Raw genomic sequence first — 14,307 nt, 5'->3', positions numbered from 1 at the left:
GGTACTTGCATGCATTGCTGGCTAGGGCCATCACTGGCAGGGGAGATAGTGGTGGTGTAGTTACCCAGCCAGACCTGTTTATACTTTACAGCATGCACCAGCACCAGTCTATCGACATGGGGTACTTATTAGCCAGACAGATCAGTGCCTTCTGCAACAACTCAAAGAAGGTATTTTTCTATTTTGGGACTTACATTACTCGACTGGCTAGGAGCTTAGGAGTTTTGGAGGAAGCGATACCACATTTGATAGAGCTGGGGGTGATGGAGACGTTGGGACTTCACCAGATGGTTAGTATGGGGATGGTGACTCGTAGGCAGGGTCCGCTAGGACCAGAGTATAGACTGAGGAATGCTCTCTTGGCGACTCGGAGAGAGCGACCGCCCCACGAGCCCATGGTACACAGGATGTCCAACCTTCTTCTGATATTCCAGAGTCTTCCTCCAGACCGTCTACTTCAGCTCCTTCTGGGTCTTCTTCAACTGTTTTAGGAGTCTCCCCAATTGAGTTTAGAGAGCTGCAGCTTAGAGTGCAGAGGTTGGTAGAGGAGCGGCAGTGACATTTCATTCGACAAGAGGCTTTTCAACAGGACCTTTTACGGTGTCGGTGAGTTTCAAAGCCGGATGATGGCTCGATTTGAGAGGCAGAGGGCTATGCTTCAAGCCCTGATTGAAAGCAGGGAGGTAGGTTAGAGGCCTCTATGGCCAATGACATGTTCGATGATATTTTTGCTACGGACTTTTGCACATCCTGGGCCGGGTTCAGGCGAGCCATTTTGACATCCCTCTAGCGGATGATCCAGTCTAGCCCTCCCTCTCCAACTAAGCACCCTTCAACACGGCTGACGAGCCTCTTATTGATGCTGCTCCTGGCCGATCCACCGGCTCTGCATGTGACACTACTTAGATCCTCGGAGAGCCACTCCTCCACCACAGACCGTGGCCACAGTACACTGTGATGCACCTCTTTTCACTCCCGGAGCCATAATCGGGGGCGGTATTAGTTTATTTTTCCTTTTCATTTCATATATTTTGTACACCGAGGATGTGTCCTTCAAGTGTGGGGTGGTGATATCAATATATACTTACTTTCATGTTCTATTATTTTGTATATGAAATTTAGATCCTTTTCTAGTGTATATATCGCATTTCATTTATTCCATCTCAGTTATTTGTTTATTCTTTGTGCAATTTTTTTTGTAAAATTTTGAAAATTTTTCACTTTGTTTCGATGCTCTTACTATTGACTTGCTTTTGAAATCCTGTTTATGTCCATGTGATCGGGTAAAACCGATAGTGTTGAGTCTTGCGGAAGAATGTAAGATAATTAGTTTGAGTTTTGCACTAAGTTGCTTTGGTCTATTTAATTCTGTTTTGATGATTTTTATTTGGAACCTACTCAAAAAGCACACTTGTGAGAAATTGAGCTTAAATTGTAAGCATACACGTTATATGCTTTTATTTATTTCTTGTTGAGAGTGCCAATTACTGTTTTTACTTTTAGAACTTGCTCGGTAATGCTTATGAGGGCCACAAGGAGAGTTTAACACTTTGGTATGATAGAGGCACTTAGGTTTTTCATTCTAGCCAAATAGCCTTCATTCGTTTATGAGGGCCACAAGGAGAGTTTAACACTTTGGTATGATAGAGGCACTTAGGTTTTTCATTCTAGCCAAATAGCCTTCATTCGTTTATTGATTCTGTAGATAATCTTTTCTTTCACCATTTTTTTTATCATAATATATTACCACTTAGTTTAATTCTGCTTTGGGTTATGATTTTGCACATGAGTTGTTTTTATTGGGAACTTTTGTCTTGGGAATAGCTTTGGAATCTTGTAGCAGCTTACTTCAATCCAAAAAGAAATTCACTCTATTATGTGAATGTTTTCCCTTATGATTAAAAAAAAAAAGATTAAGAGGGAAAGGTGATGAAAAGAAAGAAAGTAAGTGAGCTAAACATTTTGACTTGATTCCTATTTTCCACCTTGGACTACTATCCATTGTTTACCCCTTGTGATCATTGTGACTTGTGTGCATGTCATGTATTTCATTGCAGAACACCATAGGTTCAACTTTGACCAAATTTACCTACCCTTACCTAATCCCCATTACAACCCTTATAAAGACCTCTTGACATGGTTGTTGACTCTCCATAAGTGGTAGGAGTAGGATTTAAGAGCAAGCATATAGTAAGTAAGGCAGTAGTTGATGCATTGAGCGATTAAACACTACCCTTTAAACACTTTGAGTGATTTAGAGTGAATCTGGTGAGGAGATGGTTCTGAATAATTTCCTTGAGACAGTATTTTATGAATTATTGGCATCTTGGTTGTGATACTTGAATTGATTGCTTCTTTTCTTTTTGTTTGACTTACGCTTGTTAAGGATATGTGCAGGAGCTCTCTAGTTTGTCTGTCAGTTTAAGTATTGTTCCTTAGTGGTTTATTTTCCTTATTTTACTTTTGATTACTTGAGGACAAACAATGAGCTAAGTGTGGGGTTATTTGATGTGCGTAAAATACACACATCTAAATGGGGTTTTTAAGATTGATTTTATGGACATTTGGATATGAATTGGTCTCAACACTCACCTTATACATATGTTTGTGTGCATTAGGTCCAAAAGAGGTCAAAGGATGAAAAAGGAAAGAATTGGAGCATAATTGGACGTCAAAGCTGCCGAAACGAGCTAAGTACGAGCATGAGGAAGCTGAACATGGCCGTATTGATCTCAACACTGGCCGTGTTATCAACACGTTCACAAACATGGGCCGTGTTACCAACACGGGGACAAACACGGCCGTGTTGGACATCAAAGAAGAAGTAGATTTTAGGGAGCACGGCCACAGGAGAGGAACACGGCCGAACACCATCCCGTGTTGAGAACACGGCCAGGAACACGGCCGTGTTGGAAGCAGGGGTATTAATTAAAAGAACGAAAAGAAGAGAAAGAGAGGAGGCTAGGGTTAGAACGTCCCAAACCCTAATTTTTCTTTCTCTAAGGGTTTTTTGAGTTGAAACTAAGAGAAAAGGAGACTTGGATCAAGGTTTCAATCGGATTTCCTTGAAGGATCGAAGATTGGGCGAGGTTCGTTGATTGATTTTCAAATCGAGCAAGAGGAACAAGAATCGATTCAATTGGAGCAAAAGGATTCCAATGTTTACTCTCATCTAAGGGAGTAATCGGGTTTTCTCTACCTTTTTACTTATTGTTGTAATTGAATTCTTGTTTATTTTGAGAATGAACATGATTAGCTAGATTGATTAAATCCATTGGGATTTCTTTACTATGTTGGCTTGATATTATATTGTTGGATTGTTTGAGTTGGTTTTGTATTCTTCTTGTTTTCAGTATTAATGAAATAATGCATTATTCATGAGACGTTGTGAATTGTGATGTTTAGATTGCTTTAGAGATTGAGAAATCCGTTTGGCAATTGGAATTTTGAATAGCAAGAACTGGTTAATAATCGCTTAGAGATAAGGATAATTAACTAGCCGGATTAAGAATTAACAAAGCTTAATAGAGGCGGATTAAAGCTTAATGCTAATTTAAGAATCAATCGTTAGGAAGAGATTCCAACTTTAGGTTATTAGGTTTAGGAATTCGGTTATCTTGAGAGAGAAACCGAATTCGGTTAAGAATTCGTCCACGGGTAGCATAATTAGACTCACCGATCCTTTATCTTTTGTTTGATTACCAACTAGTTTAGATTCCCTTTGGGTTTGTCTTCTTGCCTTAGTTATTTCGTTTATCAATCACTCTTGCATCTCCCTTAGGACTTAGCTTGTAGTTATTAGTTAGTTTAGAAATTATTTATCGCTAATTTTAGGTTAATATAACAAAGAACAAAGGAGTAACTCTGGGCTTTCACTTTCCCGAGGAATACGACCTTGATACTCGCCATTAGTGCTAGACTGCATCGATAGGTACACTGCCTTAGATTGTAGCTAACACGAGTAGCCACCCATCAAAGCACCTTATACGGTGGTGGCCACACTGCCTTAGAAGCATCTCATTCCTCCCAGACCATACAGTGTCCTATTGGATTCTTTATGGCATTATCGATCACTAGCTACCCTTGAGTCTAGCCTTGCTTGGAGCTTACTCTAAGCGATTGTACACTCCACCATTGAGTCAAAGGTTAGCAAGTTGGTTAGTGGGTGAGAAAATTAATTATTGTGGAAAGTGAAGAAAAAGAGAGACTTTTCTGAAAAAGACAAAAGAGAGCTTTTGGGGGCAATCAATTTGGTTCTTTGCAAAATCACACTTCCTTTTCATCCTTTTTTGCAAAACAATTTCCATATGTTCTTAATTGTGAATCGCCAAAGTAGCCACTTGAGGCCAAAAACTATTCCTAATTTTATTTTTCTTGCATTTCTTTTATTTTTATTGCATTTTCCATAATTTTATTTCTGTCTATTTTTCATCATTTTCTTATTTTTGTTTTATTTACTACAATATTCGTTTTCTACATTATTTATATTTTAATGTTTTAAATACTTCCTGGGTTGGTTGAACTCACGTGAGTTGACCTCATACTCACACGAGGTCAGCCTATTCCCCGCAGACTTTTGTCGTCTTAAATACAATGCCCTGCATTTTAAATTAAAACGATGTCGTTTGAAACCACAAGTACCTAAGCCATGAAGCTCACGTGAGGTTAGCCTCTGTGCGCGTGAGGTCAGGGAGCCCAAGGTCTCTACTCTATGTCATTTTGCTCTAACCCCCGCGTTTGGTGCATTTTAGGCCCTAGAAACCTAAGCTTGCACGAGGTCACCTTCTGCTCGCGAGGGTCCAAGTGCCACATGAACCAAAACAATGGCTTTTCGAGCGGAATGACACAGTGCAGCGTATGTAGCTCAAGATTGGAGTTGAACTCACGCAAGCTTACCCTATTCTTGTGCAAGCTCAGTCTCTCTCCTTCATAAGCCAGGGGTTAGCGTCTAAATGACGCCGCGAGCCCTCGTGCCCTGAGAGGACTAACCTCGCACAGGTTCACCCTATACTCATGCGAGGTCAGCCTTTGTGATGATGGAAAAACAAAAAATCATTTTATTTCTTTCTTCTTAAGCATTGTTTAATTCCTAATTCTGATTCTTTCCTCATTTTAATTATGTTTTCCTATTGCATGTGTAATTCATCATGTTTTTATTATTGTTATTTATTTCATATTAAGCTACTAACATGAGATGCAGAGTAGATAATTCCCAAAGAGCTGCCCCCTAGGAGGATCAATTTTATTCTTTGTTTTATTACCATGTGATAAATCTTATTAAGGCTATTAGGGCCATCTGCATGCATAGTTCCTTCTGATTAATCCCCACTTCCCTTAATCCCTTTCTAGTTCTATTCTCCACCCTTATTCTATGTCTGTTTAATTATGGCTTAGGATCTCACCTCACATATAAATAATGGATAAAATTGGATTTAGCACTTGTCTTGATCGCCTCACATGCCAAGATAATAAAATTGAATACTTACCAAAGTGAGTTCCCGTGTCTCGCATATACTCACCTCAAATGATAAGGCTGAAATGAATCCGACATTTAAATTAGGATTAATAAAAATTACAAATGATGTGAACACTCATGGCATGCTAAGATAAAACCTAAGGCACCAAAGAGCCTCTCGATTAGGACTAGCAAAGGCACTAATGTGCCTTCCATCTAGGACTAGTTAGGGTACCAAGTACCTATCCTTAAGTTAGTCTCTTGATTACTCACCTTACATGCTAAAAAAAATAATAAAAAAAAAAGAATTGGTGACTATAAAGAATATAAGATAAAGAATAGGCTAAGACAATGTTGTTAGGATATGAAATGGCTCGTCTGTTCTAGTGGAGGCTAGGCTTCACTGTCTAGGCGGATAGGGGTGCTTTCATAAATATTTTCTATTTGTATCTAACTTTTTAAACCTAAAATCTATGACTTGAGGGAGTGGAAAACTCAAGCTCTCCGCGAGGAATACAAAGTCGTCATCCTTACTCTTAAAATAATCCTGATCTTATCAGGTGGCGACTTCTTCTTCTATTGGTCTTAAGGCTATTTGTAATTCCTTATTGCCCTCAACTAAGCGGACTCCGGACCAGTAGTGATCTACTCATTTCTTAGCTAGGGTGGCACATAATCTTCCTTTTCCATTTATTTCCTTTATTGTTCCTCCATTTCTTGAGGAAACACATCTGTTTTGATTTTGATCTTTCAATATAATTACTTATTTAAAAAAAAAAAAAGGAAGTAAAACAAATATTTGTAAAACATACCATAAAATCCACGTATTAGATGAACAAACTAACAAAAAAAAGAATAATTAGGACGTGGCCCTCAACCATACTCGAAACACGATGTACACGTGGCCTATCCCGTTCTCTTTCACTCTGTGCACCAATCAGGAATCGATAAATATTTTCTCTTTCACGTTCTCTTTCACTCTGTGCACCAACGACAATAACACTTTCTACTTTCCACTCAGATTCCACCAAGAAAGTAAAAGCAAACCAAGCTACTCCAATACTTGTCACTTCAATTTTCCATTTTCTTTTTCTTGCACCACTCCACATTTCATAGTAAACCTGAGTTCTACTGCTCAAGTAAGCTCTCTCTCTCTCTCGTTTACGTTTGAATATGTTTGTTGGGTTCCTAAAGATGGTTGAAATGTTTGGTTGCTTAGAAAGTGTAAGGAATAAGAAAGAGGAAAAAAAAAAAAAGTTTCTTGATTGTTTAACCTTCTTGTATGCTATTTGATTCCATTCTTTCTTTGATTTTCAATAATGCACAGTAGTTACATTTCATTCTCGAGTGTGGCTCATTAAGTGCTACTCAGAGATGCGTGATTTTCTTAGCAGTCAAACGAAGTTTTGATTTAATTTGTCTTTTCTTTTTCTTGCATTTGGGTTCTCATTGTATCTCTTATTTCTTGAATCTTTGACGTGACTGTGTAGGAAAAGTGAAGATGTCTAGGGTTTTAGCAATGGGCATTTTGTGGTTATGGGTGTGGATAGCAATGGTAGAAGCAGAGTATGTTAAATACAAAGACCCGAAACAGCCAGTGGGTGCTCGAGTTAAAGACTTGATGAAAAGAATGACTTTAGAAGAAAAAATTGCTCAAATGGTACAAATTGACAGATTGATTGCTAGTCCTGACATTTTGAAGACCTACTCCATCGGTATATTCCCTTCTTCTTCTTCTTTTTGACGTTTTTATTTCAATAATAGTAAGTTTATCAATTTTTTTACAATGTTGCTGTTGCTGCCCCTTTATTACTATATATTGTCCCCAATGAATAGCACTGCACGTATTCCTCTTGTCAAATAAAAATTAATAGCAGTTAATATTCCTTTCCTTTTGCATTCTTGGGGTTTTTAAAACTTGATATTCGGGTTCTGATATCAGTTTATATGGACATACTCTAGTTGATTCATAGTATGTATACAATATTATTTTTCTTCATAAATGTTGGGTCAATTCCTCTGTTAACCCCAAGATAAAAGCACCATGCGTTACAAACTTTGGCTTTTCTTTTATGCTTTGCATATTCAATGGAGTTTGAATTACTTCTTGGGCTTGGAATTCTAATTATATTTTATAATGTCTATTAGTTGAGGTGCTTGCATATATTTTAAAGGCTTTAAGGTTCTTCTAAAGTTTTCATTTCAGCATATTTGGTTCTCTCTGTCCTTTTATTACCCTTTTCTTATGTTTGTTGCTGCATTTGATTGTCTGTCACATCAAACTACTGAAGAAGAAACTGAATTTGGCACTCAATAACTCTTCAGTTGAATGTATGACAAGAATAACTGATGAAAGTGATGAATGTCAATAAAAGACAGAAAGGACTAAATGTTTCTTCTTGCTGCAGGTAGTGTACTGAGTGGCGGTGGGAGTGCGCCACTTCATGAGGCTAGTGCTGAGGATTGGGTTAATATGATAAATGGGTTTCAAAATGGATCTTTGTCTAGTCGTCTGGGGATTCCAATGATTTATGGCATTGATGCTGTTCATGGACATAACAATGTCTATAATGCTACAATATTTCCTCACAATATTGGGCTTGGAGCTACTAGGCAAGTATAGTTTGAAGTTCCTTATCTAATGGTTGTTCTTGAATGTTTATCAGTCTCTTTCAAGACTTGTTAATCAATAACTTCTTTGTGACTTTCATTTCAAGTTGCATGCTGCATCTGTTAGGTCAATGTCTTTCACATTTTTTTAGGTCATGAAAACAAAAAGTCTCGTAGTCTTTGTTTCTAAAAAGGTTGTGTTCTTTCTACACAGTTTTTGGATATTAAACGAACCTCCCTAGAAAGTAATTTTAATGTGGCCGATTTCCCTCTCTTTGTTTGAGTACTAAATTAGACTGTTAACATAATAAAATCATGTTGAATTTTAAGGTGCATTATAAAATATACAGTGCTTAAAAGAAAAGGGAAAGAAGAAAAGGAAAAAGAAAGTAATGTAAGAAAATCTCACATTTGGTTAGTGGATGCCCTTTTAATTAGTTTGGTTAATGCCCTTTTTAGTTATGAATTGCTTGACAGCTATAGAGCAATTTTGTCATTGAGATCTTTGGATCAGTTCATGTTATTTATTCTTGAGGAACGTCCCATCTGGTTATTTTTAATTTTACGCAATGCCACTAAGACACATCTACTTTTGTTTATTTTGTAAATCTGCTTATAAGCAGGGATCCTAACCTGGTGAAGAGGATTGGCAGTGCAACTGCTCTTGAAGTTAGAGCTACAGGGATTCCTTATGTCTTTGCTCCATGCATAGCGGTATGTTACATTGGTAAAATAAATTTCACAACTGAAGGAATTTATCAGTGATTAGGTAGTTGAAGTTGTGGCTGAGTGCTTCTATGCATTATTCTCATTTTCACTTTACTCCTTTGATATTCCTGATGTTTGCTTTAAAGGTTTGTCGAGATCCAAGGTGGGGTCGCTGTTATGAAAGCTATAGTGAGGATCACAATGTTGTGGAAGAGATGACCGAGATTGTACTGGGTTTACAAGGGGATATTCCTGCTAAATCTCGAAAAGGAGTTCCATATGTTGGGGGAAAGTAAGAATGCTTCAGAATTTCCTTCATTGAATAGGCTTTGCAGTTTTGCAAGATCACTTGTATGGTCAAAGTTTTCTACATCTAGCACAAAATGGAGCACAGTGCATGCCCTGAATCTTAGTTTTAAATTACTGAATTGCCTTCTTTCTTTTTCTTTTTGATGCTTGAGAAGTGCAGTAGTTAAATGGTGTCATTGTACGAGACATTATATGTTAAAACTAAAGCACTTGATAACTGCCATTCTGTTTCCTAACTGTCTGTACTTTCTATCTCTGCTAATTATTATCTGCACTATATTCTCGACTTTCTCAAATTCTTATTACACTTATTTCTTGTTATATATCTATATTATAATTCATAATGTTCTTTCTTGTAGGAAAAAGGTTGCAGCTTGTGCAAAGCATTTTGTAGGTGATGGTGGCACAACCAAGGGTATCAATGAAAACAACACAGTGATTGACATGCATGGATTGTTGAGCATGCACATGCCTGCCTATTCTGATTCAATTATCAAGGGTGTCTCAACAATCATGGTTTCCTACTCCAGTTGGAATGGAGAAAAGATGCATGGAAACCGTGAGCTAATTACTGGATTCCTCAAGGATACCCTCAAGTTCAAGGTTAATGTCACATTTATTGTGAATTTCTAAGATGTAGATAGGTTTATATAAGACATGTGAAAGGTATGTGTCCTGCTGAAAACAATTAGAGAATGAACATACCTAGTAAAAGCTCTGTGGTTCCTGTGCTGCTATTATATTCATGAATATACTTGATGCATAGCTAACCCAACAGCAATATACCTCCAAAGACTTTCCTTGGCTGTGCTTTTAGATGTATCCTCCTGCAATCCTTTCAATGCCTTTAATGTGAAAACGAGCGTGCTTTGGCTGTCGTTTATTTTTTGCTGGTTGTGGATTACCAAATTTCTCCTGGATAGATGCATTCATGTTTTTAATCATATTTGCATTCCACCATAGTCATCATGGGTATCTATGTATTCTGGTTTATTATTTTGACCTAGTTGTTACTTGTTTGAAAAATTATATATTCTTGATGGGTTTGTTCCACACAATAGAAGTGGTACTTGGTCTTCTCTTTCTGTGTATGTCACGTTGAATATGTATAATTCCATTAGCTTCGCTATATATATGCAGCATAAATTATGGCATTCCCATGATAACTCCATTTGGTTTCTTGAAAGGAACTGCAGGGATTTGTTATCTCAGATTGGCAGGGAATTGACAGGATTACCTCGCCTCCACATGCAAACTACTCATATTCTGTCCAAGCTGCAATTCAAGCTGGCATTGACATGGTTAGCAGCTGGATTTATGAATATTGACATTTGAGACTGAATTCGAATGAAACTACTTTTAGCCCTAAATTAGTCACCGTAAAACTGATAATGAAACCAAACATGAATTTGAAACTGGAAAGGTTCTTTTCTTTTCAGGTCATGGTCCCTTTCAACTATACTGAGTTCAGTGATGATCTTATTTACCTGGTCAAGAACAAAGTCATCCCTATGGATCGCATCGATGATGCTGTGGGAAGAATTTTGCTTGTCAAGTTCAGCATGGGCCTCTTTGAGAACCCATTGGCTGATCTCAGCCTTGTCAATGAACTTGGAAGCCAGGTCAGTAAATCAATCTGTTATTGAGTACATATTGAAAAGTTTATGAATTGGCTTTTCACTCTACAGTTTGGTTTTGTATGCTGTTGGATAATGCTAGAATGCAAACAATATCTGCATCTTCCATTTCCATTTAGATGTTACTCCATATAACTTGTACGTGCAACGTGCTTGAATCACTTCCCTTGCCGTTAGTCACTTTCTGATTTTTTTTTTTAACGCACTTATTATTTTAGATGTTATTTCTAGTAGGTTTAATGCCCTTAGTGATGAATGTGCTGTTAATCTAGGAACATAGAGACTTGGCAAGGGAAGCTGTTAGGAAATCACTTGTGCTGCTAAAGAATGGGAAGAATGGAACTGATCCTTTACTACCTCTCCCTAAGAAAGCTTCAAAGGTTCTAGTTGCGGGCACTCATGCTGATAATCTGGGCTACCAATGTGGTGGATGGACAATTGAATGGCAAGGATTTAATGGCAACAACTATACAAGGGGTATGTTTTGCTTAACATGTTATGGTGCCACATAGTACAAGTGGGACGCTTTAAATAACACATTCATGAAAATTTTTGTCCTTATAATCACTTGCATAGACAATTTAAAAAGGAAAAAAAATTATCATTACTTGCACTATTTTAGAATATTCTTTGGAATCATTAGGCTTGAATATGGTGCCAAGAAAGTTGGGAGGAAGACTGCAAATTCCCTAATAGAATTACAATTTGAGCAATGTTCTACATAAGCATCTGAAACAATTTTGGCAGTTAGATAGCTACATCGTATGCCTGAAAGATTTGTCACTTATTAGATTATGTACTAAATGTTAGTTTTGTAATATGGTGTGAAAAGAAGGGGTATAAGGATGCTTTTTTTTATTTTGAAAAATATTTCAGTAATTTGGGTGGTTCGACTTCCATTTGTGAAGTCATTGGATATACCTTGTAACACTGTAGAGCTGAAATTAGGTAGCCAGCTTCCTAGAAGCATATCTGTTCTGTCCTCAATACTTGAAACTGTGGCATTGAGTATTGCTTTATTAATATGTATTCCAATCCTAAGTAATTATTGAATACAACATGTCCTGCTTATATCTTTTAGCAGGAAGCAATAAAATTGACCCTGTTTGGTTCCATTGCAGGAACCACTATCCTTGCTGCCATAAAATCTGCAATTGATCCAGATACAGAAGTTGTCTTCCAAGAGAATCCTGATAGCAGCTTTGTCAAGTCCAATAAGTTTGATTATGCCATTGTTGTTGTTGGTGAGCCCCCTTATGCTGAGACGGCCGGAGACAGCTTGGACCTCACAATGATGGATCCTGGTCCCACTGTCATCAGCAATGTCTGTGAGACTGTCAAGTGTGTGGTTATCATTGTCTCAGGCAGGCCTCTTGTGATTGAACCATATGTTTTTTCAATGGATGCCTTAGTGGCAGCATGGTTACCTGGCACTGAAGGCCAAGGTGTGACCGATGTCCTCTTTGGAGATTATGGATTTACTGGAAAACTACCACGAACTTGGTTTAAAAATGTAGAACAACTACCAATGAACATTGGGGATTCACACTATGATCCGCTCTTCCCGTTTGATTTTGGAATTAGGACCAAGTCAGCTCCGGGTGTTGTGGCCAGGTAAATTGTTTTGATTAATATCTCCTAGTTTTATTTGAGCTGCATTTTATCTATTTCTGGAATATTTTTATAAGCAGGTTGTGAGTATTCATTTTTTCATGCCTTTCACAGTTTTTGTTTAGTTAAAGATGTTGGGTTTTATGCATGAATACCTAATAAGCTGTTGGTTTTGTTTGTTTGCAGGTCAACATCAACTGGCGTTATTGAGAGGCCACATATGCTTTCTGTAGTGGTTTTTGTAATTTTCAGTTTGTATTTCACAGGTATATTTTTGAACTGAACTTGCTCATGAATGAGCAACCTAACCTTTAGATGATTCAATAGATGTAGAATCTAGAAGATGTTTGTTTACTCATTGTCCTTATGATTAATGGAATCTTGGCAATCTTTGAAAGATCAAATCCAAATTTATACTTTAGATTTTTTTATTACATTTGTACCTTGTCTCTATTCTCTTTTTACTTTTTTTGACTTCTTTCTTTTGTTTTATACGGTATATCCATTGAAACCACTCTCTTTTAAAGAAATATTTCTCTCTCAAAGAAAATCCTCTTTCTTATTTTTATCTTCGTCGATATCTCGCAAAGGATTAAATTTCCTTGTCCTTTACATTATTAATTTCATATGCTAAATATTTTTTTATACTAACATCAAACGAAATAAATTGAAATTCTTGACGTCACTATGCTTTGAAAATAAATGTTAAATGAGCCGTGAGATTGTCATCTTATACAATGATATATATGGATACGATGGAAGAGTAATGAGTTTAGTCATGATCATGCATGGAAGCATTTCCCACAGAGAATCAAGTCAATCTCCTTTAGTCTTTCTTTTTTTTTTTTTTTTTTTTTGTCTTTTATAGTTTACTAACCGCCTTCCTTTATTATTCCCCCAAGAAAATGGTGGGTGATGTGACTATTATTTATAGGTTTTAAGTTAACTTATCTGAATCAATTCTTATTACATGTAATATCTTGGAAGAAATTTGTGAGTTTTTGTTATATGTGTGCGCGTTGAATATGCACTTGAGATAGACGATGAATTTCTTTAAATGATATTTTTTTGCTTTTGGTAATACTATTGGTGGATGTAGTATTTATGAGTTTGTTATTATATACAAAACAATATACATCTATTAAACTATATGTATACGAAACATAATATATGCTTAGCAAATTGTAATTTCTCATTTTACCAGCATATTAGCCAATTGTAATTTCTCATTTTACCAGCATATTAAATAGTAAAGTGAAGTAGCTTTTAGTAATTATAATAACTATTAAAAAAAGGACTGAAGATAAACAAAAAGAACTTGACAAATAGAAGAATGTAAAATCATATGATGCTATATTTTTAAGATTAATGGGATCAATGTATTGAAGGATATTGGTTTTTTTTTTTTTCAAAATTTGTTATTGAACATGCAAATAGTGTTTGATGGATTGCCTAAATAATTTGAGAAAAAAATTAAAGATGTAAACAGTATACATATACTCTGCACTACTTTAGATTTTAATAGAATTACATGATAAGCTTAATATATACCTTTTATTGTACCACTTTTTTTAAAAAAAATATATATTTAGAACATAATTGAATTATATATAAAACAAATCATATATTATTTATATACAAAATGTATATAAAAATATATAAAATATTATACAAATCTATAAAATATATACTATTTACTGTAACTTTTTTTGTGTTTTCTTAAAGATACAAATGCATTAAGTATATTATATATTAGGTCATTATATTAAAATAAATTGAATATATTCTATTATATTGAATAAACAATGATATTATATCCATTGCTACTGGAAAAAATAATTTTAAAATTAAATATATTAAACAAATTTAAATTTTGATAAAAGATACTAAACATATATTTAACATATACCTTTTATAATTATAAAAAAGTTATTGAATGGATTTTAGAAAAATAGTTTTAAATACTAATTATACTAA

General features: G+C 35.9%; 1 protein-coding gene across 3 annotated transcripts; it reads left to right on the top strand.

Moving 5' to 3' along the window:
• The first annotated feature begins 6,183 nt into the window (after positions 1-6,183).
• On the top strand, positions 6,184-12,761 carry LOC8285423 (beta-glucosidase BoGH3B). Of its 3 annotated transcripts, none has more exons than XM_015716412.3 (11): positions 6,184-6,594; positions 6,946-7,170; positions 7,864-8,068; positions 8,689-8,779; positions 8,920-9,065; positions 9,442-9,685; positions 10,270-10,383; positions 10,522-10,704; positions 10,992-11,196; positions 11,841-12,333; positions 12,517-12,761. In XM_015716412.3, exons 2-11 carry the CDS (start codon positions 6,957-6,959, stop codon positions 12,611-12,613), a joined length of 1,992 nt encoding a protein of 663 aa, XP_015571898.1. In that variant the 5' UTR covers positions 6,184-6,594; positions 6,946-6,956; the 3' UTR covers positions 12,614-12,761. The 3 variants fall into 3 exon arrangements, with proteins under 3 accessions (XP_015571898.1, XP_015571900.1, XP_015571899.1); XM_015716414.2 differs by having other exon boundaries at positions 6,405-6,594; positions 10,279-10,383; XM_015716413.3 differs by lacking the exon at positions 6,184-6,594 and adding an exon at positions 6,611-6,679.
• The last annotated feature ends 1,546 nt before the right edge of the window (positions 12,762-14,307 follow it).

This window comes from Ricinus communis, chromosome 6 (genome assembly GCF_019578655.1).
Source record: "Ricinus communis isolate WT05 ecotype wild-type chromosome 6, ASM1957865v1, whole genome shotgun sequence".
Classification (NCBI taxonomy): domain Eukaryota; kingdom Viridiplantae; phylum Streptophyta; class Magnoliopsida; order Malpighiales; family Euphorbiaceae; genus Ricinus; species Ricinus communis.
This window is presented reverse-complemented; position numbering and strand designations above follow the sequence as displayed.

What these genes read in the sequence shown, in the direction of transcription:
- LOC8285423 (XM_015716412.3), top strand. Translation starts at nt 6,957, where the DNA reads ATGTCTAGGGTTTTAGCAATGGGCATTTTGTGGTTATGGGTGTGGATA. An exon ending in GTTCCATATGTTGGGGGAAA is followed by an intron (nt 9,066 to 9,441) that starts GTAAGAATGCTT and finishes TCTTTCTTGTAG; the next exon opens with GAAAAAGGTTGCAGCTTGTG. An exon ending in AGGATACCCTCAAGTTCAAG is followed by an intron (nt 9,686 to 10,269) that starts GTTAATGTCACA and finishes GTTTCTTGAAAG; the next exon opens with GAACTGCAGGGATTTGTTAT.